General features: G+C 40.1%; 1 protein-coding gene across 1 annotated transcript in view; it reads right to left on the reverse strand.

Moving 5' to 3' along the window:
• The window catches only part of LOC107101402 (beta-adrenergic receptor kinase 2), a 107352-nt gene extending 93131 nt beyond the window's left edge, over window positions 1-14221 (reverse strand). The window contains exon 1 of the mRNA XM_015400296.1: window positions 12364-14221. Coding sequence (XP_015255782.1) covers window positions 12364-12476 — 113 coding nt within the window. The 5' untranslated portion in view covers window positions 12477-14221. The remainder of the gene's footprint in view (window positions 1-12363) is intronic.

Consider the following 14221-nt stretch of genomic DNA (forward strand, 5'->3'; position numbering starts at 1 on the left):
ATATATATATATATATATATATATATATATATATATATATATATATATATGATTTGTCTAATTGAAGTTGCAAATGTCCCTTAACAAAAAGAGCTCATCCTCCAGCCCTCCCCCATCTAAACAACCTCCAGGGTTGCAGTCATAATCTCACTTCTCTGTTAAAGGACCATGAATTGCTTAGAATGTGGCAGCGCTACGCTACCTCCAGAGCACTTCAACCTGCCACCACAACAAGCATAAACCTAAAAGCTGGCTACCGGCGTGTTCCAGGGCCATACATGAAGGTTTGTCAGCTTGCAGGCGTTGCTAAAGTTCGTCGTGTTCTGCTATTCGCAGGAAGTGGTTTCGCAAGTGAAGTCCATGCTGCGCCAGTCTGCACTCTCTCTCTCTGTGTACATCATCTATGATCTTTTACAAACTAAATCTGAGTCAGTCCTCTGAAGGACTTAAAGTGCAGCCAGCGTTTGTTTGATACTGCACAGGGAGAAAAACATCATGTAACCATATCAATCGGATATAATGGACACATTACTGGATAAACAACCTGACTGAAAAAAATAAAACATTTCCATATTAATGCGAGTCTTTTGGTGCACTGATTTACTCCACAAGTCCATTAGTTGATGCATTTGAGTAGCTTTGATATCATGGTGTGTAGAAACTAATGGAGCTCATTTATAGCATGTAACCTCAAAGGCTGTTCTATTTTCTATATTAAAAAAAAACAACATTTGTGCCCCATGTAGGCGTCTGTTTCACCTCTGAACTGCTGGAGGTAAACTGTGTCTACCTGAAGGGTTTCCATTCTCTTGTGTTTTCAGTCCAAGCCCCCTTTTCACTCTTTATCGTTGAATTCATCAGAATAAATGTCATGTTTTTGCCTCCTAGACGACGTTCAGCAACGTTTATGCAGCTCAGGGGTCTAAACCTGCGGCTCCAGAGCCACATGAGGCTCTTTGGACCCTCTACAATGGCTCTTAATAGTGTAAACGTATATAAAGAGCTAAATTATGTACTATAATAAATACCAGTCTTATAAGCTTAAGTGGGTTCTATATGAAGGTAAAGAATTACTTTAAAATAACCAAAAATGTTTCTAAAGCCATTTTTCTTCCTGGAAATAATGTGTTTTAATATTATTTTAAAAGCTAAAAATGCATAAATTGTTGGTTGTTTAAGATGGAAACTAATTTCCTATATGAGATTTTTTTTAAAACAGGATAGGCTGTTTCTTGAAAGTCGGGATATATTTGCTTTTACTTGCCGGATTTGGGGCCAAATGGCTCTCTGGACATGAAAGGTTGCAGAGCCCTGATGTAGCTGAACTTTAAATACAGGCAACTACTTATATTTATCATCCTGTACCAGACTAAACTCGTCCATAAAGGATTAAATATATGCAGCTTTTCTTATCCCATCAGATAAAACACAAATCAAGAAAGGGCAAATGTAAAGCAAAAGGTGCATCCATTTGTCAGCACACAATTTTACTTTTTCCTAATACAATATATAATTAGACTAATCGTAAATAATCGATTATTGAAATAATTGTCAACTAATTTAGTAATCAGTTAATCGATAAATTAAGTATAGTCTATAAAACATGCCTTTAGCTGACAGAGCGACCCACTTAGAGATGCAATTATACCAAGACTGTACAAAAATATATGACTATTTAGCATTTAAAATAAATACAAAACTTTTTCGTCTGTCCGTTTGTTCAATTCAGAACTCAAGTGGAAACATTTTAGTTTCACCTGGTTTAATTCAGTAAAAAAAAGTTTTCTTTAAGGAACCTTTTGTTTCTGATTATTAATCGAAAAAATAATTGACGGATGAATTCGCAAATTCGTAAAATCGCTAGTTGCAGATCTATGTAAAACATAGAAATACTTCACTGCTGGTTGATCAGTTTGTGAGTAAAATAATAGCTGCTACCAGAAATGCAGAGAGAGGCCAGCTAATGACTAATACCGCATTTCCCACTGACCTAAAAACCTGTTTAAACCCGGGAACCATAAGCTTTCAGCTGCAGTGGGAACAGCTCGCTGACCCAGGTAAAACGACTCGCCTCTGATCGGTTCGCTGTGGGAACACCATAGACCCGCTAATTTACGTAATGCCATTGAACGACATGTCTGATCTAACAAGCCGAAACAACTCTGTTTACATTCCATAAACACGCCGCAGATCCGGTGAGAAGGATGTGAATGGACAAAAGAGCGAAACAACACAGCACACCGACTGCACTCTGGCTTCCTTAAGCCGGGCTAACACTGCAGGATTTTTTCAATAGTTGCTACAGTTCACAGTTTACACGTAACAGCAGGGTTTAAAAGTTCACAGCTTACGATGTTTGTTCTCACACTGTGAGACCCGACGCTGATTCAATCTCCCTGCTCACACTGTACGTCTAAAAACCAGGTGGGACTCAGCTCCGCAGTGAGATGGCGCTACTCGGACTCGTCTATCTGGAAGTCAAACGAGTAGAAGAGGAATATGAAGCTCACTAGAGAGCAACGCGCTGCCTTGGCAATTTATGCAATTTTGTGCTGAAAGCCCTAAAAAGAAAAGCCGGCGACATATTTGGACAAAGACATGGCTGAGCAAACATGGCTACTACGGTCTGTCAATTTTACAGAAAGAACTCCATTTCACATGCACCCCCACCATGCTTCTGTGTTTTCATCAGAGAGGTAGAAGAAGAATCCTTGTTTGTGCACTGAGCGATTTGCCCACGACCACCTTATTTTCTCCAGACCTTACAATTCCTGATGGGGAGGAGGTCGTGAGAGGCTGGTCGCCTCACGTCACGCCTTGTACACTACACGACGCACCAATTGAAAAATTCTTGCACAACTTAAGAATCGTACCGAAAAGGGCAAAAAAAAAATCGTACAGTGTATAACCGACTTTACATGTTGCTCTACATTGTTTACTTTCCTGATTTGTGACACTGGTGAAATCATCAATGCTAACCCACAGTGATGGTGTTACAAGTCACGCAGCTGCCAGCGAGTTGTTAGACCTAACATTTTTTGCCAATGAGAAGAGAGCCAAATGTCGATTGTTAGCCGATTGACCAGTGTTTGAACTAGGCTTGTCCCGATCCGATCCACGTATCGGATCGGGACGCCGATATTGGCAAAAAAATGCGTATCGGCAAAGCATGTAAAATGCCGATCCAGTTTTTAAAAAAAAATCCGGTCCGTATTTTCCAGTTTCGCCGATTGAAACGATCCATTCCACTATTTTGCGCCAGTGTTTCCATGTTTTGCATTTTTATTAAAACTTACAGTAATACTTGCACCTTTAACTGTTTACGGTTTTACTGTTCACTGTGCAATTTCAGATTGCTATTCATAATTTTGTCCAGTTTGTGTTTATCTCTTAATAAACAGGAAAGTTTGTTGTTACCAAGCATTGTGTTTTATTCAATCTCACCTAATTTAGCTGGCTAGATGTTATCAAGAGTACTAAAACCCTTTTCAACATCTTAGTCTTACAACTAAGGCTAAATACTTTAACTTAAACTTAAATACATGCTCGGATAAGCTGGTATCGGCCAGTATCGGTATCGGATCGGAAGTCCAAAAACAATATCGGTATCGGATCGGAAGTGCAAAAACCTGGATCAGGACATCTCTAGTTTGAACAACACGATTTAACCTGGTATTTTCAGTGGGAAAGATGATTACACAGCAAAGATCTTTGGTGCTAAAGTTGGGACATTGAGGAGAAGCGTCAAAGCTGCTTTTCAGGGTTTAATACTTAGGTCAGAGGAGGCAGAGGGAAGATGCTTTTTCCTCAACGTTTTGACACATCAGAGGTTTATTCAGGTGACAAAAAAAAAAGTGTGAGCCTTTCAGTCGACACTGAATATCCTGAAATTATTCAGCTCTGCTCTTTATTCTCTGAGACCACTGATCATGAAACGTTCCAGACTCAAATGTTGGCAATCTCCTGGAAAACTTTACTTTTTAGAGCAAGGGGGCAAGGACAGAAAGTTAAAGCCATGCAACACAGTTCCAGTTCTCTAAAATGAACCATTTGCATTTTAGCTATTCTATTAGAAAATATGAAGCTAGTAAATATTCACCCTACAACAAACTGTCCTTCTGCATTTATGTCACAGTGAAGAACATCCAAATAATTTGCAGTGCAAATAAAGTTTTGCATCGCATAGACACAGAAAGAGTCTGCAGGTGTTAAAGAATGAGGAGCAAAAGCTTTACTGGGGGTGTGGCTAAAACAAATATGTATATATGAGCAGACAAACATTTGGAATAAGGACTGGAGTTCTGACAAGCTGATTAATTAAAGAGGATTTTACTCAGGATATGGTTGGAACGGCTGCAATACCTGTCCAAGCTTATCTAATCTCACAAGAAAATGACTGATAATAGCAAATTTCACACCTAACCCCCCCACCGAATATGTTCCAATCCCATATGGGGGAGAACTGGGAGATATGGACCCAAAATCTTATCGCAATATTTTGTGGTTCTATGGTGAAAACAAAAGCGAGGATGAAAAAAGAACTCTTACTTCTTTGCATTAATTCTCAGGTAATGTGACAGCAATCATGGCCCCACAATCACAAATACTAATAAAAAAAATTTAAAAAATGAAAATCTTTAAACAAGCTTCCTCACAAAACCAGCAAGGAGTGGGATTTAATTCACAACATCTAAACCAACACGACTACATCAATATGATGTCCAACCATGATATATATTAATGCAAAAATGAAGGAGATCAATGTTAGAATCAGGAAGTTTTTTTTTTTTTTTTTGTTTACTTTTGTAATGGAAGAATAAGCCAGTCAACGTCTGTCTTCCAGTTTCTGTTTCCTCTCCGTTTCCTTTTTGTGAAAAGGTTCGACCGCAGAAAAGCAGAGACATTACAGCAGAATTGGATCATTAAGCCTCCGAACTTTACAGTGCGGGGATGGGATCCCTTTATCACATTATGGCACATTGTTAGTTACCATCTGCTTTTCTAAGACTTGCTAAACTTTCTCAGCTCTGTTCCAGTGTCTTTCAGCTTATGGTTTACTATTCACTGTTGTCATAGCAGCAAAGGATAATTCATCACATTTCTTTAATTTGTTCTCCAGCAGCAATATGTTAAGCGTGCTTTCAAACTTAATTAGGTTGCACAAACTGTTGTAATTAAGGCTGAACTATATTAGAAAATTCTTTGGATTAAGATGATGAAATAGATGATGTGGGGGGGTTTATATAAAATCAAGATCATACCATTTAGTTTTCCCATCCTTAGGATCAGGTTTGGGTGATTGGGGGGGAATAAAAAGCTGCTATAGGACTAGGCTGCTGGAGGACATATGGTCCCCTTTTCACCCTTCTGCTTGTTTCTATCTCTATTCTTCTATTCTGCAATACTTGTTAGTTCAACCAATAACTTCTCATCTGCTTGACGGCTTCTTTGCAATACAGAGCCTCCTATGGATCTAGTTTACTGATAACTTTTGAAACATAAAAATAATTTATCGATCAGTGCTTCGGCAGGTTCTTTCTTTCTGTTAATGAGGAGCTTTCCTCTCCACTGTCACCGTATCCATGACAAATTGCAATATCTGCTGCCACCACATTCTCACCCAGTAGGACAGAGTCCTGCTACACTGCAAAAACAATCTAGAAATAAGTAAAAAATTTCCTTAATTAAGTGTATTCACCCTTAATTTGAGCAGGTCAATGAGAAAGCCTGCCAATGGAATGAGTAATTTTACTCTTAAAATAAGATAATTAGATAATATGCACTTGAAATAAGGCAATGCAATAGTGTTTTCTTATTTTAACTGTAAATTGTCTTGTTCCATTGGCAGAATGTCTCTTTTACCTCCTTAATTCAAGAACAAATGCATTTATTTTAAGAAAAAAAATGACTTATCTAGATTTAGATTTTTTGCAGTGTAAGTTAAGCAATCACCTAGTTTTCCTTACATAGAAAACTTTAAACTGGAATTCGATTGGATGATCTGTTGTCTCTGTGCAGTGACGTGAAATGGCATTTTGTTAATTGACAATATATAAACTGACCGTCCTTTTCAACATCCAGCTCATATCTTATTTATATCAAACTGTGATAAGCACATCTACCTCTCTATTTGCACATGTACGCAATAACATAAAGCTCTCTAGTTTATTTGAGCTAGTTTGGCTGTAGTGTGTTAAAACCTTGCATGCCATTAAGAAGTTTAGCCGCCTGGAGGGACTTTTAATGCATATGGTGATTATGTGATTAGTGATGCACATCAAGTCATGATTCAATTGGGTTGCTTTTTAATTCGAGGAAGTCAACCAGTATGGCAAACATTCACAGAACAACTTATGCTGAAAGTAAAAACAAACCAACTTGGTGCATTAGTAAAAATACAAATATTTACATTAATTATCTAATGCAGGGGAAAAATCATTTATTTTTTTATGTAACATGACCTGAACAAAAAAAAAACCAGAAACATCTCAGTCAATTCAAATGAGATTATGTAAATAAAGTGGCTTAAAATAGATGATTCACTTTCAAGGAGTCACTTTGATTCCTTTGACTGGGTCACAAGGTTTTAGTGCAAATGTTGCAAAGAAACATTTAAGGGTTTTATGAACTGATATCAGACAATTTAATGGAAAATTAAACCTTACAGGTGATGGAAATCAGTGAGAATATTTTGGTAATGAAAAGAAAACCAATCCATAAGGAAGTTACAGGTTTTGTTGATATTTACCTCTGAATATTTGAACAAAGCTGCTACATTTTGTTTTGTTTTTTTATAAACTTCTTGCAGTTTAAGCTTTTCTTTTAAAACCAAGCGTCCCGGCATCATAAACCTGCTTTCTGCATGTTTTGGAATTTACTGGCTTGTCAACAGGAAATATTTCAATTTCCTTCGTTTTTATTGAGAACAAAAACATTCAAAAATATGCTTAATGACAAAGATTTATCTGTGTGTGTTTTAAACGATGTGCATCTATTAGCGACATCCTTTGTTTTTACACTGTGGCTAACAAATGCCTATCAGTTATTACCTCTTTGAATGTAACTGGCCTGGCAGTGACTGGGCAAACCACCGGAACGGGCGCTCCATGCAAATCACAAACTGCAGCCTGCTAGAAACATGTATGCAGAAAAGCTGCAAACCCTGCGAACATCACTGTGTTAGAAACGGCTGCCTCTACCAGCGCCTAGAAGGAATACGGATGTAAAATATTATTGATTTGCTTGACTGGTTTATGACTCCACAAAAAGAGAAAAAGAACAAGTCAATGAGAAAGACGATGCTATCAAAGCTTAAGAAAGCTTTAACTTTACGCAAGCTCATTTCTGAGTAAAATCAGCATGAACCGAAACCAGTAAACCCAGTGGAGGAAGGAAAAGGACATTTATCTGATTGAAAACCAGAAGTGATGTGCTGCTAATAAGATATGCATCAAATGGCTCCAGCAAATGCAAAAAACAAACAATAAAAATCTGCTTCTGAGGGAATCTAAGCGCCGCATTTACGCTCTGCTCCCGCTACCAATTAGTGTTAGATCAATTTAATCAGACATAAATCTGCTAAACATGAAATATGATGATCAACACATGGAATCAATGTTTCACTTTTTATAGATTCACCTTTCACTCCAAATGCAACCGGCGGGTCACATGTTTCAGTGTCAGAGTGAAGTTTACAGCTGACACTAAAAGCATCCTTCATGCATTCAACTGTTATTTCTGTTGGGTTCAAAGAGCAAAGACGGTGGCACTGCCTTATTCATAAACCTCACATGAAAAGAAACTCTCAATAACCAAACTTCCACCACATCCTGTTTTATCGAGATGCACGCTACAGCCTGAGCCCGAGCACTCTGAGGCCTCTGAAACCCCCCAGCAGCAGCGCTGAACGCCCATCTCTAAACGCTTCAAAGGAAGAGAAAAAACAGGGGAAAGCCGCGTCATTTCAATCGGAAAGGGGCTTTGGTCTCGTCTGACGGCCTGCTAACAGCGGCTGCTCGCTAACAGCATGGATGAAGGCGGGTGTTCATGTCAAGAGCTGCAGTATTCTGACAGAGCAGCTGCACTGCGACCCAGCAGCAGCAGCAGCTACTGGAAACGTTTGAAACAAACTGCGGCGTCCAGCTATCAGTCAGAGAAGCCTGGGAGCCGATGACAGACATGAGAGGAAACGCTGTGGAGCACAAACCGTGGAAAGAACACATTACCAGCGCTTTCTACTGGCCTCTGACCCATAAGCTGCTTAAAAAACACTGAAAGTTTCAGGCAACCAGTGGATCCACCTCCTGGATAAACTAACGATTCATTTGCTCATCGGTTAATCTCTCAATATTTAATCAAACAACTAGCGAAAGGTTCCTTTTATACAAAATATAAACAAGGTGAAGTTAAAAAAAAATGCAACTTGATAAGTTCTGGAAGAAGCATACTGACTAGTTTTCATTTTGAAAGCGAAATGTTTAAATATTTTTTACAATTTTGGTTTAATCAATGCTAGGAGCGGCTGGCTCTTTCATGTAGAATCTCTGTACTGTACGATTACAAGGCTAGTTGCAAATTATTTCAATAATTGATTAATCTAATTAATAGTTTCAGCCTTAGATAATTCTTAAGATAAACCAATACTTGGCCCGACAGGCCAATATTTGTGTGTTTTCCTTGGTTGGTTGATTTATCAGTGCCTTCAGATCACATAAAATGCATGTAAACCGTTTCCTCAGTTTGACATCCATTGATAATGTTTTCTTGGATCTTTTTAATAAGTTTCTGTAGAGATTGAGACTTCTGTAACATTTGTTACCATTGATTCATTTGTTTTTATTCATGTAAATGGGGAATGGCGTGTTCTGTCAGACCAGCATACCCATAGTCAATATGCATGCACAAGACGACAGATTTGTGTTTATCCCTTTAGTTTTGTATGAAAAATAGACTTCAAACTACCACAACGAGCATATATATCCCTTTATAATAAAAAAAATTAAGATCAGATCACCATACGTTTCAAAAAACATCAAAGAGTAAGTAATTAAATAGTTTTTTTGAACATGACTGAAGGGATACACGCCCGTGGTGGTGGTTTAAAGTCTATTTTTCATACAAAACTTAAGGGATAAACTAAAAGGATAGATGGGTATTGACTATGGCTATGTTCATCTGACAGAACAGCGGCCTAGTGTTTAGGGAAATAATCTTTTTTTTTTTTTCACTTTTATCCATGCACATGGGCATTGTCAGTTTCACTATAGCTCTGGTGAATTTCAATGGTGAAGTCCTCTGGAAATCTTCAATAATTGTTGTTGATTGCAGATGTGTCTAGTAGTTCCCATTGATTTAGCTTGTAAAGCGGGGAGAATGGCGCTAGGCTTACCGCACTGTGACGTCACTGCCGGTGTTCTGTCAGATCAGCATACCAATACTCACTAAGCATGCGCAACATGTCAGATTTGCATTCCTTCATACTAGTCCACATTATTCCTTTAGTTTAGCCCCATTTAGTGCTTTAGTTTTAAAACGAAAAATAAACTTTAAACTACCTCGATGGGCAAGTATCCCTTTAGTCTTGTACAAAAAAAACTATTTAAGGTCAGATTGCTGTACGCTTCAAAAAACATCAAAAAGTAAGTAATTAAATAGTTTTTTGTACATGACTAAAGGGATTAACACCTGCTAAGTTGTTTAAAGTATATTTTTCGTACTAAACTAAAAGGGATATACGGGTATTTACTATGGGTATGCTGATCTGACGTCACTGCGGGAAGATGTCAGGATTGAGGTGTTGCTATATCTGTGAACGTATTAATTTTTAGGTATAAATAATGATCCATTGATTGTTCCTTGCTGATCAGACTTTTCCTTTAAAATTAAAGCAGCTATAAAAACAGAAACCTCCTCCTGTTGATTCTTTCATGTCAGTTCCTCATCAGAGGCACCTTTTCAAATCAAACCTAGACAGACATTAAATAACCTACATCCTGTTGTGGGAGTCACCATCTACACTGGAAAAAAAATCTAAATCTAGATAAGAAATTTTTTCTTAAAATAAGTGCATTTGTTCTTGGATTGAGGAGGTAACAGAGACATTGCCAATGGAACAAGAAAATTTACATTTAAAATAAGATAAAACAATTGCATTGTCTTATTTTGAGTGCATGTTATCTACTTATCTTATTTTAAGCGGAAAAATATTCATTTAATTGGCAAACTCATTTACCTACTCAAATTAAGGGTAAATACCCTTGATTTTAGAAATTACTTATTTCTAGATTGTTTTTCCAGTGTAGTAGAAACGTTGACAATATTCTTGTTATTCTGTTGATTTTTGTAGGATTCAAAACTACTAACACTATCCACAGACCATGCATCCCTTCAATAAACTTGTATGAATTTAATTTCTTAAGAAAATAATTGAAAATGTACCAGAAAAAAACAGGAGGACAGAAAGCGGTGTAAGCCAAGAGAAGCCGAGTTGGCCCATTAAAAAACATGCAAATCATGTAGTGGATGTTTCATTTTACGGTGTCTGGTTGCAAGAAAGCAGAGCTGCATCATTGTTTACAGAAAACTGAAGAGAAAAAAAAAGGTTTTGGTCTATTTTAATAAGTGTTGCACCGATACTGATACCAGTATCAGACCGGGCACAGATCCTGCAGTAAAGACAGGCATACAATGTGCGATTTTTTTGCCCTTTTCAGCGACTTTCCTGTCATGCGAGAATTTATTGATCGGGCCAACTTTCAGCGCAATCGTGCATCATGTAGTGCCCAGGAAGTAACAAGGGGCGATAAGCCTCTAACAATCGCCTCCTGATCAGGACTCGCAAGCTCAGGAGGTTTTCTCCCGACTGTCGTGGGAAAATCGCTCAGTATACAAACAAGGATTCTTCTTCTTCTTCCTCTCAGATGAAAAGACGGAGGCATGCCGGGGGTTTGAGTAAAATGGAGTTCTTTCTATAAAACTAGCAGACCACAGTAGCCACGCATGCTCAGCCATGTCTTTGTTCAAATATGTTGTCGCCTTTTCTTTTTAGGGCTTTTAGCACAAAAATGCTGATGGAATAACAGCATCAGAGCAAATGACTTAAAGAAGCTTAACAAGCCGTTAAAGAAGATCAGCTGTGTTCTAGAAGCTCCTCTGGAAACTCAGGAGATGATTTTACAAGAAGTGAAGAACATTATGGACAACAGACAGCATCGTCTTCATCAGACTGTTAAACAACAACAGAGTGTCTTCAGTCAGAGGATTCTCCAGATCAGATGCAAGACAGACCTCTACAGAAGATCCTTCCTGCCTACAGCTATCAACTCATACAACAACTCCTTTAAAAAAAGGGGGAAAAAATCCCATGATTTACTGCAACATTTAATTTTTGTGTGGGTTTAAAAAGTATTTTTGTAATGAATAAATATTTAAATGTATAGATTGAACTGATGTTTATTTACAGTAGCAGCAACAGGCGTCTGCAGCACAGCTGAGCAAAGTTAAGGAGTATTTACTATAAGGTCGTGAAAGAAGCCAGATTTCTTAAGAAAAACTAACCTTAAAGGGGGGGGGGGACCTCAGATTTTAGCTTTCAAAAACCTACAATGCAGCTATAGTTTTATTCCTTCCTGTTATCATTTCAACCCCCACCAGCAGGGGAAAAAACATCTCGCCTGGTCATCCAGGCCAACAATTCCCCCTAATGACCCCCCTCTCAGAGGCATAGACCAGTATTGGGTATTGCAAGCTAACAAATAACCCAAACGACTCCCCATTCTTAAGGTGCGGACCCGTTATTCTGGTTCCCTGAGCTTTCGTCGTACGGTGTGAGCTGCAGCTGCATGCAACAATTTAATAAAATATTAAAAATCGCAGTGTATTCCCAGCTTAAAATGGTGGTATCGGTATCGGCAAGCATAACAAATAGGGCACCGATACCATTTAGAGAGCCAAAAGTTTATTCAACTATTGTCACCCATTCCAGGTAGGCAATAAAAAGTTCTACTGGATTCACTTTGTATTAGACTTTTTCCTGCTTCACAATTGAGGCAGCAGCTTGACAAAGCCATGATGGTGATTAATTTACATCCAAGTAGGATGCAGTTCCTCATATATTCACACACATCAATTTCAAACACATGGTATCGGTATCGGCTGATACTGCACAGCCAGGTATCGGTATCGGGGCCAAAAAGGGAATCGGTGCAACACTTCTATTAATGCATCCCTTTCCTTTGTGAACCAACGTGGAGCAGAGGCAGGTTTGACAGTAAACACGCCTCCTTCCTCCTTCATGGCTCCACAGACTGACCATTTTAAAAGCAACAATCAGTCAGCCTCGCTCAGCCTCGCTGATGAGCTTACCTGGGCTCAGGGAGGATGATCTTCTTACTGGCGCGTGCCGCAGGAGTAGATTTGCTCTTCTCCATCGCCATCAAGTAGCTGACATCGGCGAGCACCGCTTCCAGGTCCGCCATGTTTCCACCCTTTGGACGAACAAACTAGTAGAACAATCAGGCTTCCTGTGGTGCTTTTTAAAAATTATTTAGGAGGGATTATAAAAAAAAAAGTGTTTTTTGTTTGTGTTCCTTCTAGCAGATGCCGGGTGGGGGGGGTGGTAAAGGGGAGGGGGGGTCTGGAGGAAGCGGAATCGTGTCTCTCTGTGGCTGCTAACCACAAGCCACCATCATTTAGAAATAAGAAATAAAATCATGCAGGAGGTGGGGGGGCATTCAGGTGGACGGGGGTCAACAGATGAGATCAGGCGGTGAGCTGCAGCCTCTGTCCGGGGGGGCTAGTTCCGTTAGGGGACAGCTGTCAAATCCTGCGCGTCTCCCGGGATTCCCTGCTGAAAACCGCGTCCAAAGGATCGGTTCTGGTCCAGGTCCTCATGAGGTTTCACTCCTCGGTCCTCCTGCCCCTTCAGATGGTGAAAATGTTTCACTTTTAGTGAAATGTGCACAATTGTGACTCGATCGCTTCTTTGGCCTCACGGCAAACAAACAGAGACACGTGTGGCTCGTTTTGCTCAAAGCATCACATTTAGGAGGGAGGGGGGTGATTTCCAGGAGGCCTTCTAGGACGGGGTTTAAACAAAAATAGATGTTTATCCTAAGCGGTTGTTGGTACAGATGAGCCCGGGCGGTCTGACGGTGAAAAACGGGCAGCAGTCATGATGATTTCAATCCTTCAGGGTTTCTTGTCCTTTTTTTTCTCTCGCTTCCTTCCTGTTACGGTTGAAGTTCTCCGCGCGCGGCGCACAAATCACGCCACAGATACTGTTGGTAAAAAAAAAAAAACACACGGATAAAAACACCTTCAGCGGTTTTTTTGCTCTAAAATCCACAGCGGCCCCGATGAACTAATCACAGCCCAAATCCACGCGCCGTGGAGCTAACGCGCTGTAGCCTCCTGCCGATGTTCGGGTGCTAGTTAGCCAGGATGCTAGTTAGCTGAATGTGAAGCTGTTAGCCAGGAGGCTAAAGAAGCAGCCAGGCTTCATTAAAATGTTCCCCCAGGATCAGCTGGCTGTCTACCGCAGGCTGGTTGGCTAACAGCGGCGCTGCTCCCAAACCATGCCGCAGTTTGCCTAAAATAAAGCCGCTAACGGCTGCTTCCGTCTCCCTGTTATTGGGGAAGTCTGGCTGCACTTCCGAGGAACAGCCCCCCGCGGTCCGGGAACTCCGGGAGAAAAATATCAGTAAAGATAATAAAAACAGTCCATGGCTGGTTGAGGAGCTCCAGGAGCCAGCGCATAGAGGCAGTCTCTGGGCTGGCGGGGACCGGGGGAGGAAGGCAGGCAGCGCGGCGGTAAGCCCAGGTTAATGACCGTTAAGGCGGCGATGGTTCGGGATGCGGCTGGATTCCTTCAGCACCGAATAAAGAAACACTATTCCACCTTTTTTTGGAGGGGGAATCTCCTCAGAAGAAGTAAAAGCAGGTCGTTGTTTCAGCCAGTGTGCGGTTCCTGCTCTCAGGCTGTCGGTGATCGGGGAGCCTCTCTCCCCCTCTCTCTCTCTCTCTCTCTGCCTGAGGAGCAGCAGTCTCCCTCCGCTGCCTCAGTCCACGGAGCCCGCTCCTTTCGGTTAAACGTGTCGTCCCCGAGCACAAATATGGCACATGTTCGCTTAAAGACCCTCCTTGCTGTACATTTATCTATCTATATGATTTTTTTATTTTTTATTGCTAACACGGTAGCGCCTCTGCTCGGTTTGACTTCCTC

This window comes from Cyprinodon variegatus, unplaced genomic scaffold (genome assembly GCF_000732505.1).
Source record: "Cyprinodon variegatus isolate N-32 unplaced genomic scaffold, C_variegatus-1.0 Scaffold1091, whole genome shotgun sequence".
NCBI lineage: Eukaryota > Metazoa > Chordata > Actinopteri > Cyprinodontiformes > Cyprinodontidae > Cyprinodon > Cyprinodon variegatus.